The sequence below is a fragment of the Sabethes cyaneus genome, chromosome 1 (assembly GCF_943734655.1).
Source record: "Sabethes cyaneus chromosome 1, idSabCyanKW18_F2, whole genome shotgun sequence".
Taxonomy (NCBI): domain Eukaryota; kingdom Metazoa; phylum Arthropoda; class Insecta; order Diptera; family Culicidae; genus Sabethes; species Sabethes cyaneus.
Genome location: NC_071353.1, coordinates 3,175,066 through 3,192,500, shown reverse-complemented (window position 1 = coordinate 3,192,500; position 17,435 = coordinate 3,175,066). Strand labels below are relative to the sequence as shown.

Genomic DNA, 17,435 nt, shown 5'->3' with positions numbered 1-17,435 from the left:
ATGGATGCTTCTGACGCTTCATATGGTGCTGTGTAGAATACGCTCTCAGACAATAACGGTGTGATTTACTTTAACATTGCTGCAGCCAAAACTAAGCTGGCTCCAATTCAACAAGTGTCATTGCCAAAACACGAAATGATAGCTGCTGAATTGCTAAGGGATTTGATGGGCTAAGCGCTGAGTTCAATGCTTGGACGGATTCGACCATTATGTTGCAGTGGTTGACAGCATATCCCAGAAAATAGCAAACATTCGTCGCGAACCGCACGTCGAAAATTTTTGGCAGTCTTCCTAGACCCCATTGGCATCACGTGTCAACCAAAGATAATGCCGCTGACTGCTTCACGGGGTGTTTCGGCAATCGATTTGGTGAATCAACCTCTGGTGAATCCAGCTGCTTAAAATAAAATGAGTTTGAATGATACATCGTTGGAAATTTATCTTACCATTTCAGTTTTGCCTATGTCTACTAGGCTAGGTGCTATAAATTACTATTTTACAATAATTTAAAATATTGTTGCTCAAACGGTATTCATCCTTGTCGAAAGACCAAAGCAGCACACGTTGAGGTGGTTACAAACTTAACAACGAATGCATTCTTAAGCTTTATAGCTTCAAAGCGGTTTATCGGCCGATGTGGATTGTGTTGCGAAATTTGGTCCGACCACGGAATGAACTTTGTGAGCGCAGATCAGTTTATCCGAAACCATCTTTAATCAGCTAAATTAAACGATGTCATCACTAAGGTTCTTCGATCCTCGAAAACAAATAGGGAACGTTACAGCTCGGAACTTGAGGGTGAGAGCGGGATAATTTCAGTAGGAATAAGCTGTTGTCAGGAGCTGGAAAAGGGTTCACAAATTCTAACTTTCCACAAAAATAAACAAAATTAAACTAGCCTACCGTTCGAGTTGCCCGGAAAAAAGGCGTTCTACAAATAGGGATGCGTCATGGTGAAACGATAGGCTAGAGAAATTAAGGAAAACGGCCAGGAAATTATTTAATCACGTCAAAACCACATCAAATTGGTCCAAATATAAAGAGGCCCTGAGTGAATATAATAAAGAGATCAGAAAATCTAAACGTAGGGATTGGAGGTTCAATTGTGAAAACATTAAAAGTGTCCCGGTTGTTAGTAGGCTTCAGAAGGTTCTCTCAAAATCTCATTCTGGCCAGTCTGGAAAGTCTGGGCAATAAAATTTTCACACACCCAAGAGTAGAATGGGCAATTGATTCATTTGTCCCATTCAAATCTCCAGGAGTTGATGAAATTTTACCAATATTTCTTTAAAAAAGCAAGGCCATGTTAGTTACCGCTTTAACAAAGCTATACAAAGCAAGTCTTTTGCTGAAATATATTCCTACAGTATGGCGACAGGAAATCTTCACCAAAATCATTTAGAGCAATTAGCTGGTCATTCATATTCCTGAAAGTAATGGAAACGCTAATTGATGAATATGATAAAGACGTGATACTCTGTAAAAAACCTCTAAGTAAAAATCAATTCACGTATCGAAGTGGCATGTCAACAGTTACTGCTCTCCATTCTATGGTAAGTAAAATAGAAAAAAACTTTTGAAGCAAAAGAAGTCTTACTAGCAGCATTTTTTGATATAGAAGGAGTATTTGATAATGCTAACTATATCTCAATGGAAAATGCAATGAAAAGACATGGTTTTGCTAACTGTGGTTGAGTGGATTGTTGAAATGCTGTCGAAACGAGAGATACTTTCTAATCTTGGGGAATCTTCATTGAAAGTTATAGCTGTTAAAGGTTGTCCACAAGGGGGAGTTTTATCGCCACTGCTTTGGTCGTTGGTGGTAGATGACCTTTTGAAAACCCTGGAATTGCTAGGCTTTGAAGTGATTGGTTTTGCGGACGACGTCGTCATTATAGTCCGTGGCAAATTTGATATCACAGTCTTAGAACGAATGCAAACAGCATTAAGTTTTACACTTTCATGGTGCAAAAAGGAAGGACTGAATATAAATCCTAGTAAGACTGTTGCCGATACCCCCCGTTGCGGCGAAAAGTAGTGTGAAGCCACTGTCGGCTCCCTCACGATCAAATGACGCTTAAGCTTGTCATATGGAAGATCGAATAAACAAAGTGAAATTACTCAGTAGTAGTCAAACCTTAAAGTCGATTAGTCAGTAAGTTAAATACAAAATTATAGTTTATCCTATATATTACATATCTAAATTTGATCTGATAATTATAGATTATAAATTCGAGTGAAGCTTTAAGAAGCAAATATTGTTAATCCATAAATATTATAGCCAGCCACGAAGGTATGTTGAGTAGCAAGTTTAGTCTTATGTACGCAGTTCGATCAATCTTTAACCTGAAATTATAGGTACATACTTACCTCACTTACTTGTGAATAATCCACGTGGAGTCGAGTTTCTGTAGGCTAGATCCTGAAAAGTAAAGAAAACACTGAAAATGTAGGTTTGAGATACTTACCCTTGCTAAACATTTACTAAAATATAATCAATAAATTACAGCTTTATAGCAGCTAGTTTGGCGACTAAAGGACAGGTGTTTTATTCTTGCTGGCTGTCAGCAACAATCTATAAAGATTTTCATCCCAAGTTGGATGAATATTGCTAGCCGGAGGATCTGCTGAGGAAACACCGCCGAACAGTTAACCCAGAATTGGAATTTACTTACGGTAGAAAAATACAACCGATTACGTTTCTGTAGCTAGTAGTGTAGTAGGCTCTGAGCTCAGAACGCAGGTTAGATTCACCATCATTGTTAGTATGCCGAACGACAATCAAAACTCCACGGTCGCAGAAGGTCATGATAAACCTTGCAGTAAATGTAACCGCACCGATGGGGACGATAAATGGGTGTGCTGCGATAACTGCGAAACGTGGCAGCATTTCCAGTGTGCAGGTGTTGACGATTCGATTAAGGATAAGAGTTGGAAGTGTGATAGTTGCTTGGTTGGATTAGAGGGCACGACAAAGTCAGTAGTTTCGTTTAATGAATCCTCCGTTAGTAAGAGCAGTCGTGTCTCTCAGAAGTTGCAGCTTAGTCTACAGCACCTTGAAGAACAACGGAAATTGAAAAAATCTCGAGCAGAAGAAGAGTTAAAATCGAAAAAGTTAGAAGAGGAAGCTAGGTTAAAGCAGTTCAAAGAGGAAGAAGAGTTTTTGAAGCAGAAATATGGTATATTGATGCAAATAGAAGATGAAAAAGCTATATCTGGTAGGAGAAGTGGTGTGAGCGTAAAGAGTCGACGTGACCAGTTGGAGAATTGGTTTAAAGGGGCTAAACCGGAAGGCGGTGAAAACTCGAAATTACCGGTTTCAGTTAGTGTCTCGTTACCAATAAAAAACCAGCCATCAACAATCGATACCCGTGCATGTCAACAGCCATCGAATCAATCAATACCCGTGCCTGTCGTTTCACTGAGGAGCTCTGTTCCGGCCAGTAGTAATTCTCTAGTTCTTCCAACGTCAACTTCCGGTAACTACGGACATGTTACATCGTTGGCAAGAACTTACGAGTTATTAGCGCAAGATCCAATGCCAATTTCGGATAAGGAAGGTACAAATCGTCACGTAATTCCAGTCGTTTCGACCGCAGGGCAGGGAAACATAAACGCGCTATCAATGCCAACTACGTCAGAGAATCCTGTCCTTCATTCCGGTCTATTACCATCGTCATTATCCGTTCCGTTGGTTTCGGAAAGAGATCGAGTTGTTTATGCTACATCAAGGATGGTACCGCAGGTTACGATTCATTCGCGTGATCCGATTCCAACATGGAGCGGAGATTACACAGGTTTGTTTCCAACCGTTAATCAACCGTTTACCGGATTGAGTAGTAGTTCTAATGCTTTGTATGGCAATATACCAACTACTTTGAATGCTTCCCAAGGTGGACAAGCGGGTCCGTTAAGATGGCAAGGGCCTTCTGTTCCTTACACGGGTACCGGGCCGGGGGTCTGTGATGTAAGGAATAATCCTGGTCCAACGAACGTTCAACTGGCGGCCCGCCAAGTAATGCCACGCGAGCTACCAAAGTTCAATGGGAATCCGCAGGAGTGGCCTTTATTTTACAGTTCCTTTAAGAATACATCGGATGCGTGTGGGTACAGCGACGCGGAGAATTTAGCCAGGTTGCAACGTAGTCTGGGAGGTCCGGCGTTGGAAGCAGTACGAAGCCGATTACTCCTGCCTGCGTCCGTACCTTATGTTATGGAAACGCTATATAAATTTTATGGGAGACCGGAGATACTTATCGCTTCGCTTCTACAGAAAGTGCGGAACGTACCTTCACCCAAGTCAGAGGACCTTAATACTATAGTGGTATACGGCTTAGCGGTACAGAGTCTCGTCGATCATATTACTATTGCAGATCAACAAGCGCACTTATCGAACCCACTATTGCTGCAAGAGTTAGTAGATAAGCTTCCTACAACGTTGAAATTACAGTGGGGTAAATATAAACACGCCTTTATGAATGTGAACCTAGCAACTTTTAATAGTTTTATGTCAGAACTAGTCAACTTGGCTTCTGACCTAACGAGTAATATAGATATTGCGCAAAATCTTCCGAGACAAACCAAAGTGGGAAATTTAAAGCAGAAGGAAAAGTTGTTTACTCATGCTAGCGAGGCGCCAGGCGCATCCGTAAAGGATGTTAACGTAGAATTGTCGAAATCCTGTTCTTATTGCGGCAGTAATGGTCACTTGATAGTGAACTGTACGGATTTCAAATCGCTAGATATCAGTAGGCGGTGGAAGGCAATGCGCCAGAAAAATCTATGCCGCTTGTGTCTGATTCCTCACCGTAAATGGCCCTGTCGCTCAAATAAAGAATGTGGTGTTGATGGGTGCCGTGTTCGACATCATATGTTACTGCATAGCAGTCGAAATGAAACCGTCAACGTCGCCAACCGGGGCGAAGCCGTGCACCAAAACCATCATTACACAAAGTCCTATTCTCTATTTCGTTACTTGCCGGTAACATTGTATGGTGACGGGGTGCAGGTGGATACATTTGTTTTCTTGGACGATGGGTCCTCGTCGACGTTAATTGATGAAGAAATTGCGACAAAGCTAGGGGTTAAAGGTGAACCCGACAATTTGTGGTTAAGTTGGACTGGAAAGATTGGGCGAGAAGAGAAGCTTTCCAGGAGAATTAGTTTGAAAATTTCCGCAGTGGGAAAAAATAAAATATTTCAGTTAAATAATGTGCGCACCGTAAGTGAATTGGCGCTTCCAGAACAGACCCTGAATTATGAAGAATTATCACATGCGTTTCCACACCTGCAAGGTCTGCCGGTAACTAGTTATGTGCAGGCCAAACCAGGTATGATCATCGGACTTGAGCACGTTTGTCTGCTGACCAGTCTAAAGATTCGCGAAGGGTGTAGTAGTGATCCGGTGGCCACAAGAACTCGGCTTGGATGGTGCATCTACGGGAGGAGTTCCGGAAGTAAAGAGTCTGTTGAGCAACTACATAGGCATTCCGAGGACAATATAAGTAACAGCGACTTGTACGGTTTGATGCGGAAATTTTTCGCCGTAGAAGATGCAGCAGTAACAAAACAAATTGAATCTGACGAGATTGAGCGGGCACGTCGGATCTTAGAAGATACCACCATTCGTAAAGGATCGCGCATTGAATGTGGTCTGCTATGGCGTAAAGATGATTTGGTTTTTCCGGAAACCCAATCAATGGCGATAAGTAGATTGCAGGGCTTAGAAAGACGGTTGTCACGAGACCCCCAACTACATAGCCGAGTTGTTGAACAGATCCAGAGTTATGAGCAAAAACGATACATTAAGAAGTCATCGTTCGAAGAGGTAAACAATATGAGCAAAGGCAGAGTTTGGTATCTTCCGTTAGGAGTAGTAGTGAATCCAAAGAAACCAAACAAAATTCGAATGGTGTGGGATGCTGCAGCGAAAGCCGGTGGAGTTTGCTTTAACGATATGCTGCTGAAAGGGCCGGACCTTCTCGTATCACTCGTCGACGTTCTATTACGATTTCGGCAAGGTAGGGTTGCTGTTTGCTCGGATATACGAGAAATGTTTCTACAAATTCCTATTCGAGAGGCGGACAAATGGTCGCAGTGCTTTTTATGGCGTAGCAACATGAATGAAAAGGTGCAAGTTTACGTTATTAACGTTGCCATGTTCGGGGCAACTAGTTCACCATGCATCGCGCAATATGTAAAAAATAAAAACGCTCTCGATTATGCGGAACAGTATCCAAGAGCGGCAGAAGCGGTAATTAGGAATCACTATGTGGATGACTTCTTGGATAGTGTCGATTCACCAAAGGAAGCAGTGGAGTTGGTGAGACAAGTGCAAACTATACACGCAGCCACCGGGTTCGAATTCGGGAAAATATTGTCAAACGCAAAGGAGGTGCTCGACTGTCTCGGAGAGACTGGAATACCGACCAACAAGTCGCTGAGTCTCGATAAAGAAAGTATGTGTGAGCGCGTATTAGGTGTGGAATGGGCACCAGGAGAGGATCATTTCACTTTCGATGGTTCAGGGCTGAAAGAAGTTCTCGGTAGCAATAAAAAAATTCCAACGAAACGCCAAGTTCTACGCATCGTGATGAAATTGTACGATCCGTTGGGCTTCATTGCACATTTCGTAGTGCAAGGTAAAATATTAATGCAGGAGATATGGCGAACGGGCACTAACTGGGATGAACCTATTGCGCAGCAATTACATGAATCATGGTATAGGTGGAGTGAATGGTACGAGAGCATCGGCAATGTTAAAGTCCCTCGCTATCTGTTTGGACCCTTTATATCCAACCAAATAAAGGAAACTCAAATCCATGTATTTACGGATGCTAGCGAAGCAGCGTGCGCGTGTGTCGCTTATTTAAGAGTTACATCTGAAGATGAAAGCCAGTGTTCTCTGACCTTAATTGGAGCAAAAACGAAAGTCGCGCCGCTTCGTTCGCTGTCTATCCCACGTTTGGAGTTACAGGCGGCCATGATGGGAGCACGTCTGTTACATAGCATTTGCTCGGCACTTACAGTTAGAATACAAAGATGCTTTCTGTGGACGGATTCAGCAACGGTTCTCGCTTGGCTTCGTTCCGACAACCGACGATATCATCCATTTGTTTCATTCCGTGTTAGCGAAATTTTAACACTTACAAGTGTAGACCAGTGGCGCTACGTACCTTCTCGACTAAACGCGGCAGATGATGCTACCAAATGGAAACCGGGATTGACGTTCAATCCAGATTGTCGATGGTATCGAGCTTCATCATTCCTGTATGATCCTGAAAGTCAGTGGCATAAGGAAAAATCAACAATTGGCGTTGAAGGGGATGCAACAAAGGAAGAATTACAGGTGGTGGCTGTTCATCAAACCGTCGAAGAAGTAATAGACGCAAATCGATTTTCTAGGTGGAATAGGTTGCTTCGTACGATGGCGTACGTCCACCGAGCTGTAGCGATTATGAAGCGTTCGTCAGGTGACAAAAGACAACCGAAAATATTAGTTCAGAATGAGTACGTTAGAGCAGAAAGCACGCTGTGGCGTCAGGCCCAAGCGCAAGCGTACGCGAACGAAGTGCGTCTAATTTCTGAAGGGTGCAACATTGGTAAAGAAAGCCCATTGCAACCGTTGGCTCCGTTTCTGGATGATGACGGATTGCTTCGAGTCGGAAGCAGAATCGAGAATGCACCAAATCTTTCATTCGCTGCAAAGTACCCGGTGATTCTACCTAGAAACCATCGTATAACATACCTCATTGTGTTTAGCTTCCATCAACGGTTTCTTCACGCGAATGGTGAAACGATATGTAACGAATTACGACAGCAGTTCTATATACCCAAATTGCGAGTTCTAGTTCGGACAGTAGGTCGTGAATGTCAGTATTGCAAGATTAAAAGGGCGGCACCAACTCCGCCAATGATGGGACCGTTGCCAAAGGTCCGATTGACACCATTTATTAGGCCATTTACTAATGTAGGTGTGGATTATATGGGGCCATTTGAAGTGAAGGTTGGACGAAGTGTAGTGAAGCGATGGATATGTTTATTCACCTGCCTTACGATACGCGCGATTCATTTAGAGCTAGCACATAGCCTCTCCACAAGTTCGTGCGTAATGGCCTTTAGGAGATTTGTTGCAAGACGGGGTGCACCGCTTGAAGTCTTTTCTGATAACGGTACTAATTTTGTAGGAGCAAATCGACAGTTATCCGAAGAAGTACGGAAAATCAAGGAGATAAATGAACACTGCGCCGCAACATTCACCAACGCCTACACTCAGTGGCACTTCAACGTTCCGGCGGCCCCGCACATGGGCGGGCCGTGGGAACGCATGGTAAAGTCGGTGAAGGTCGCAATGAAGGCGATATCGGATAATCCGCGACATGTAAGCGACGAAGTATTGGAAACCATCATGCTTGAGGCCGAGGGAATTGTCAATTCTCGCCCGCTAACCTACGTCCCACTGGAAGCAACGGATCAAGAAGCGCTTACGCCGAACCACTTTTTGCTTTATGGTTCAAACGGTATAAAGCAACCTTCCAAGAACATTGTACATACCGGTAATATACTCCGTGAAAGCTGGGCATTGTCACAGCGTATTGTAGACGAAATATGGCGTAGATGGGTGCTGGAGTACCTTCCAATGTTGGCGAGGCGTGCAAAGTGGTTCGATGCCGTGAAACCTTTAGAAAAGGGTGATCTTGTCCTGGTAGTGGACGAGAGAGTACGAAACTGCTGGGAAAGAGGACGTATTATTGAGACGTTTCCGGACAAATCTGGACAAGTGAGGCGTGCAAAGGTGCTGACAGCTCGAGGAATCTTTGAAAGACCTGCAGTCAAACTGGCGCGACTGGATGTCACCAATGGATCTAAAAAACCGGAAGGGGTCGCGTCGGGACCGGAAATGGCTCACGGGTCGGGGGATGTTGCCGATACCCCCCGTTGCGGCGAAAAGTAGTGTGAAGCCACTGTCGGCTCCCTCACGATCAAATGACGCTTAAGCTTGTCATATGGAAGATCGAATAAACAAAGTGAAATTACTCAGTAGTAGTCAAACCTTAAAGTCGATTAGTCAGTAAGTTAAATACAAAATTATAGTTTATCCTATATATTACATATCTAAATTTGATCTGATAATTATAGATTATAAATTCGAGTGAAGCTTTAAGAAGCAAATATTGTTAATCCATAAATATTATAGCCAGCCACGAAGGTATGTTGAGTAGCAAGTTTAGTCTTATGTACGCAGTTCGATCAATCTTTAACCTGAAATTATAGGTACATACTTACCTCACTTACTTGTGAATAATCCACGTGGAGTCGAGTTTCTGTAGGCTAGATCCTGAAAAGTAAAGAAAACACTGAAAATGTAGGTTTGAGATACTTACCCTTGCTAAACATTTACTAAAATATAATCAATAAATTACAGCTTTATAGCAGCTAGTTTGGCGACTAAAGGACAGGTGTTTTATTCTTGCTGGCTGTCAGCAACAAAGACCATAACTGTACCATAACTTCATAACTTTGCACTTAGACCAAACTCCTCTACCGGTCTTTCAAGCTGAAATATATGCCTTTTTAGAATGTACTTCGATCTGCTTGAAGAGAAAATATAGGCCTATGTAAATATATGTATTTTCTCAGACAGTCAAGCAGCTTTGAAAGCTCTAAAATCTGTTACTTGCACTTCTAAATTAGACTGGGACTGTGTAAAACTGCTTCAACAACTATCTACACACAACAGGGTGAACCTCCTTTGGGTTCCCGGGCACTGTAGTATAGAAGGTAATGAAAGAGCAGATGAGTTAGCCAGATCTGGATCTGCTATGGAATTTATAGATCCCGAACCTTTCTGTGGGGTATCTAATAGTACGTGCAAGATGGAACTGAAAAAATGGGAAGAGAATCAGGTCATATTTAACTGGAATAATACTCTATCAATCCGTCGTGCAAAACGGTTTATTAAGCCAAATGCCCCAATCACGCAAAAGCTATTGTATCTTTCAAAGAAAGATTTGAGTACTTTTAGCGGAGTGGTTACTGGTCAACGTCCAAGCAAATATCATCTGAAGGTAATAGGAAAGCTTAATGATTGAATGAATTGAATGTATTTCGAATATAGGCTTCAAGCCCTTTACCCATTCTTAAATCTATACAAGTAATAATGACTATAAATCTAATTCTACAGGTTACAAAAGTTACAAAAATTACAAGTCATAAAATAAATAGTCTAGAGTTAACGTAATTGTCCTCTGAAGTATAAACTAAGTCTATGCCTAATCACATCCGAGCTCATGCCAATGGTTATAATATGCTGCAGTGCATTGAAGGCATTCATGAAGCGAGAAGTAGGTTCGTGCTGCGAATAATTTCTGGACCGAAAAGGCGGCTCAAAGGTCCTGCGTTGTCGGAGTGTGACTGCACTATCGTTAAATATTAACCGACTGCTCAGAGGTTGGCTGTTTGTTCGTTCTGAGAGGATATTCAAAAAGAATACTATGTCGGCTATTTTATGTCTCGAGTGGACCGTATCAATATCCACCAGAGAACACAGATCGTGATACGGTGGAAGCTGTTCTCCGTTCCATCTAAGATTCCTGAGAGCGAATCTTACAAACCTTTTCTGGATGCCTTCGATGCGCTGGATGTGCGTTATATACTGAGGACGCCAAATAATGCTCGCAAAATCGAGTTTACTTCTGACAAGGCCTTTGTAGATCGAAAGTACTGCGTAAGGGTCGTCGAGATCACGGCCAAATCTTCTGACAAGTGCATAAAGTCTCAGACTCTCTTTAATCACATTGTCAATGTGCCTACTAAAGGAAAGCGAGCGATCGAACGTTATCCCCAGGTCACGAACATATTCAACTCGCGGCACTACATTTCCTCGGTATGCGTAATCAAAGATAACAGGGTTGGTTTTTCTGGTGAAGGTCATAACTGAACACTTGTTGGTATTTACTTTCAATCCACGGATTTCGCAGTACCTTCCCACATGACCTAAATCAATCTGCAATTTCATGCAATCACCAATGGATTTGATGGGAAAAAAGATTTTCACATCATCTGCGTAAATCAGTATAGTTGCATGGAAGATAGCATCAGGCAATTTGTTCATCAGAAGCACGAATAGCAATGGTCCTAAGTGACTGCCTTGTGGTACTCCTGAGTGCACAGTAAACGAACGAGATTTGTAGCCACGCATTTTTACAAATTGTACTCTATATTTGAGGTAAGATTTTACCCAGTTGTACAGCGAGCCACGAATGCCGAAATCTCTAACCGCCTCCAAGATACTATTAATGTCGACAGCGTCAAATGCTTTGCTCATGTCTGTATATATACAATCCACTTGAAAACCTTTTGAAATGTAATCCGTAACTGTAGAACTGAATTCACAAAGGTTTGTAATGACAGATTTTTTCTTCAGGAATCCGTGTTGCGTAGGAGAGATACGGCTACTCACATTATCGTAAAGGCGACTGTAAACTAACGACTCAAAAAGCTTCGGAATTGCCGATTGAATAGCAACTCCTCGGTAATTTTCCACATGAGCTTTAGTCCCTTTTTTATGTATCGGAGTGATGTGCGAGATCTTCCAGATCCCTGGAAAATGGCCGGTAGCTAGTGACACATTGAACAAGCGTGTAAGAGGCACCACAAATTCTAGTCGAAACTGTTTTAAGATTCTATTTGTTAGCATATCAGGACCTGCAGACTTATTGACATCGAGCTCGCGAATACCGTTTTCGACACAAGAATTGGACAATGATGATAGATGTCGTTTCTGCAATCTAGAGTGTGAAAGTGCACATCATATACTGTGCTAATGCACGGCATTATTCAATAAAAGGCGCAAATTTCTTGATAGAGGACTGTTGGAGCCTTCGGAAATATGGGCTAGTTCTTCTCAGAAAGTAGTACAATTTATTCTCAACATATTACTATGTTGGTATGATGCCTTCAATTAAAATAACAATTACTAAACGACATAAGTAAAGGCATACAGCAAAAGAGGACACACCACAAACAATAGATCAAAGAGCTGGTCGCAGTGGTCCAAGGTCCCCAACAAGGAAAAAAAGGTTCTTTCGAACATTAGAGTCAAATGGACGTTCATTGCACCTCACGCCCTCCAGATTTTTATTGGCAGCCTAATATTTTCTGCTTTGATAGTACTACAGTGGGATTTCAATTTTGGCATGGACCGATTTTAGCACGGACCGATTTTGGCAACAAAAGTATTCGTCTTTGGCAACACGAAGTATTTCGCTTCCATAAAAATGCTATATAAATATATAATATCGATTTCCGCATACATGTCAAAATGACCCAAAATGATGCCATCAGTGAGTGCATTAAGAAAAAAATTTCTCTGTTTGATTGACAACAGGTGAACAGCAGTATTTTATATTGTTGTTTCAGTTCGTGGTATTCTTTCGAAGGGTTACTGTGCCTGCGTTAGAGCGCTAGTTCGCTCTTTTTTATCCATGAGTTTATCATTTACATTGAAAAACGAATTGTGGAATGCTTCTGGGGAACTGTACTCTGGTCTAAAAAATTTTTTTTATTTAGGTTCAGGACACAAAACATTACCAGCGACCATGCTGTCGTGCGCGAAAACAATGGTTATAAATCTGTTTTGATATATTTGTTTTTTACTTCTCTTTTTTTTCGCATGTTTAAATCCAGCTTTACAAAGCGGCTCGGGGTGCGCTTTTCCAAAACGATGGGAGGGACGATGGTTTCAATCCGGGGTACAACAGGAAATTACTATAGAAGGATCAACTTTAAGTACTAGAGGAAGATGTATCGCTAGTGAGGGAGACAAATTTTTATTAGTGAACGAGTAAGTATAAACTTGGTTTTATTTTTCTGTGCACTAAACACTTTTTGTTAATGCTTCTATTATGTATTTCACTCGGAATGCAAATCATCCTGATTGCATCGTGAGCTTCAGCGTTTCGAAGTTCAGCACAATGATTTAACAAGTTCTTATTTTTTCTCGTTTCTTTTTTTTTCTCATACTCGAAACAACCACAGAAAAGGATGTCATCGATGCGTTGTAATATACCAGAAGCATATAAACATACTACAGTATAAAGAAAGTGAGTGTGAAGATATGTATACAGGCCAGTTGAATCCGGCTGCAATGCCTATTCATAGTGTTTTAAAAAGTGATCATAGTCGGGGGGCTCATCCCAACATGAACGGGCATTCACGATTATCGTCATCGGACCCGTATACACGGTCCAATGAAGATAGCGACAATTGTAAGCAACGACTTTATTTTTATCTATAGACGATAATAAGTACCTCTAAATGGTTTTCTTTTGAATAATGTACTATATTTTTTCGTTCGTTTCCGTTCTACTATTAAAAAGGGTTCTTTGGTTTCTGTTTTTCTTTGTTGTTTACGTTTTTTTCTGTTACTGTCCTTTCTCACCTTTAGAATCATATGTTATTTCTTGTACCACGAACTAGAGACGTGAAAGTTTGATAATTTTCTTAAACGATCTCACATGAATTGACGCGAGAGAAGAAAACTGAAATCCGAAGGATTTATCCTACAAGCAAGTGTCCCTTTTGTAGTTACTAACAACTAACTGATTATCACGGTTGTGGTAGTATTCAATATTTAGTCTGGCGCATACTTACACATAGCCACATGTACACCTCATTTTTATTATTGTGTCCCCCTGTCGCTTTTCATTTTGTTTACTTAGAAGCACTGCTGCAGGACGAACCGAGCGATGCGGGTCGCGCTACCCTAGAGTCATTTACACTAACCAAACCAAACCAACCCACCCCATCTTATTTTGTTCTTCTGCGAGATCCCCGTGCAGGGAGAGAAAACGGAAAAATATGGGAACCGATCCTTGTCGGTTTTTCCTATCCACCGCTTGTCGATCGCGCGCGTGGCACTGCAAACCCCTGCTCCTGCCTTCTTTTTTTCCGTTCTGATGGTCAATAAATTCCGCTACGCTGTGTGTGTTTGTTTGCGCGGTACGGTCGGGGTGAGCGGCGGGCAACAGCTGCCGGAAATAAGAGTCTCATTATTGCTGGTTAGAAATTTAATATGCAGGTTATCTAATCGTTCCACCCAGCAACCACAACAACAGGTCGGCCGCCGAATGATTATCGGGCGGAATATCGCCGATGACGGTGGGTTAGTGAAGGATGATCGGAGGGGTGAATTGGCAAGCGAGAATACAAATAAAACGCAGCTTTGTTAGGCTAGGATATGTGGTACCACGGTGGTTCCGAATGTTTTATCGATGAAGGGGGTGACAGTTTTTTTAGGTTGATTTGGGTGGTTAATGTAGAAGCTCAATGCAACATCAGGTACGTCATTTCTACCAGTACTGCAGGGAAAAGAAACAAATATAAAAACTAAACTCATCGAACTATGTTCTGATAGTAGAGTTTTACCTACTTTCTTATGCTTATAGCATTAGAGAATATTACATTGTTCGATTTTTCCCCTTAGAATAGTGCCTGCCAAGGCAGATTTTCAAAACAAAGACAAAGAGATTCGAGTTATGCAGAAGCAGTTCTCTATTCTCGAGAGTGTATCTCAAATTACACTTCCCGGAAAATTCGGCATGCAGTAGTACAAAAAAAAGTAAAACAAAATATAGTTTGTCGGTCGCAGCACAGTGATACAGTGCAGAGAGACAAGAATAGAACCACTGGAAAATCTAATTTAGGTTGTCATCCTGTCCCAACTTTTAAAAATTTAATTTATGTGTTATTATGTGTTCTTGTCTCTTTCTATATTATTTCGGTGTCATTTTGGTGAAACAAGATAAAGGAAAACAAACAAAAAAAAAAGCAAACGCGAAAAGTGGTGCTCAGATGTCATCTTTCGGCATTAATTCGATTAAACGGAATAGAGCGCGCATACGAGGTCGGAGCGTGTAGCGAGAAACAACCAAAAAATGTACAAGAGCAAATCTAGAACATCACCGCCGTATCGTCTGTTCTATTATCGACTATAGGAAACGGAAACAAACCGAACGGAAGCATGTGTTGGGATGGGTTGGCCCGACTTTTTGCATAAAAGCATATACCTAATATAACTAAAACTATATTCATGTAGAGCGACAATTTACCTAGTTTTTGTTTCGTGAGCGCAAGAATTTCTCCTCTTCCTCTTTTTTTTCCTGTAATTTGGCAACTGTTCACATCAATTGTCATTGCACACGTATTAATGAACAGAGCGAGAGAGTACCTACATGCAAGCAACTGAGAGAGGGGAGAAAATAGATATTCAAAAGGATTCAATTTTAAAAAAACAAGCACAACATTGCCCCTGCATAGGAAAATAAGGGAAAATTGCAGTGAAAAAAAACGGACAGCCGCACACACGTTTTCATTCCGATGAATAATGTAGCATCATAAAGTATTTTTGTTTGTTTTCTGTTTATTAGCGTTGATAATGTATACATTTTTAATTCTCTGATTCAGCTTCCTATACTCGTGTAGCAAAAATGGAATGACCGTGTATTCATCCTATTGAACCCATGCATTATTTCGATTAGTTTGGAAACCGATTTTACATTTTGCCCTGTTATCTTTCTATCTTTTCTTCTGTTTACTGGAAATGAGTGGAACAGTATAATTAGAACTTGCCCGGCTGCAAGCGCCGTCAGAGCGAAAAGCCATGTGACACAGTTTTCCCAACGCGAGCGAACGATTGATTCGAAGCTTCTTCCCTTGTACTTAAATATACGGTGGCACATATCCTGTGTAATAACGATGGTATAAAACACAGCTTTGAATCAAAGGGACAGCTGGAAACTCGCATAAGACGTTCGAGAGCAATTGTTTAAGAAAATTATGACAAACTTTCAAACCGTGTCGACATTAGCGCACTACAATTTGCACCAACCAAGTATTCCCTCAAGTAGTAGATCGAATTCGTAGCGGTTCGATTGTTTTTTTTTCTGGACAGAATTCCTGTCTTTAGAGGCGAGAAAAATGCACGTTTATTGGTAATGTTCGTAGACAAAGACACTTAGCTATAGAACTTAGTTCATGTGCCGGGAAAAGACCCAAGAAATACATATGTGGTACTTCTAACGCTTTTGAGACCAAAGAAAACTCAGCTTAATTTCGACTTATTAGTTAGTGTGTTGTGTTATGAATAGTGGCCTATCCTGTATTTACTTTGATTTTCGTTTGTGTTTCATTTGGGTTTCGATTGTCCAGTAGCATTAAATGACTAAAACGTGTGAGTGTTGTTTACGAAACGTTATTAACGTGTTCTTTTTTATTTGAGGTTTCTTTGGTTGTCGTCGTGTGTGACGGATAGGGGCTGGTAAAACAAACCTCAATCGGAACCGGTGCGACCATAGCTGTCAATTTTCCTATATTTTCCTGCCGATTGCTTGCATAAAGAGGAGTTATCTGATATTCGAATAAAAAATTGAACGAGCAGCACATTATTATCTATCCAATACGAGTGGAAGAGAGCTTACATACTACTTGGTTTTAGTCATTTAATAGTTGCTTAGCCTCGTGCTGTCTGCTGCTAGTTGAGTTATTCCCTGCCATACCGAAACCGAATGCAAATCAATTAGTATGCGCTCAAAGGAGCATAAATAATTCAGCTACCATCAGACAATTTGGCATTCCTATCTCTCAGTCCCTCTCTCTCTCACTTTCCCTTCTCCAATCGATTATCTATCTCTGTGTATGGCATTATGCAAGTACATATAACTGTAGTGATTGTGTTGTTTCTTTGTGGTGCAAGTGCTTTTACTGAGTAATGGAAGCTAGATTTTGGACCTTCTTCGCTGCAGAGTGGAAGAAAGAACAAAAAAATAAAACGGAAGAATTGCGTAAAGTTAAACTTTTGCACGTGCGAACTCGTTCTAGGTATGGGATGCAAGGGACGCGAAACGTTGCACTACCTTTGTGAGCAGATCCCCGGCGATGCGCTACTCTACAGTATGTTCAAGATCAACCCGGAACCCATCAAATGCCCGCTGGCCGGTAAGTTGAAACTTTTTTTCCGCTACTGTTATGCTAAGGTATGCTCTGAGGATGAAACTATCATCGTTGGGACGTAAATTTTATTGGAATTGAGTCGAATAAAACGTAATTAGATATTTAATTTGCCTAATGGATCCTACCGGGTAGAGTTTGTTTTGCTATGAACCGATGATTATTACAGCAGAGGATGATATATGTCACATAACTCCTATTTTATCCACGAAAGGTGGCCTTCGTGAAAATCTTCATTTAAAACCGTAACAAAACCTTAAATTGGAACTAAAATAAACAACTGCAATTAACGCTTGTATTTCAACCTGATAACGGCAGTAAACCCTGCCAAAGCGTAAAAAGCCTCGACCCAATAACATTGCGCAGTGCATCATTTTTCTAACAGGACTTCAAAGTACACTCATCAAATCCAACGATTGCTGGCGGCG

At 41.3% G+C, this 17,435-nt stretch overlaps 1 protein-coding gene across 2 annotated transcripts in view; it reads left to right on the top strand.

The window, feature by feature from the left end:
- The window catches only part of LOC128740494 (uncharacterized), a 29,865-nt gene that overhangs the window by 6,534 nt on the left and 5,896 nt on the right, over positions 1–17,435 (top strand). Inside the window, exons 3-5 of one of the 2 annotated variants that reach the window (XM_053836048.1) lie at positions 12,688–12,844; positions 13,039–13,103; positions 16,879–16,995. In XM_053836048.1, coding sequence (XP_053692023.1) covers positions 12,688–12,844; positions 13,039–13,103; positions 16,879–16,995 — 339 coding nt within the window. Of the gene's footprint in view, positions 1–12,687; positions 12,845–13,038; positions 13,269–16,878; positions 16,996–17,435 lie in introns of both variants that reach the window. The other variant, XM_053836040.1, reaches the window with a different exon arrangement.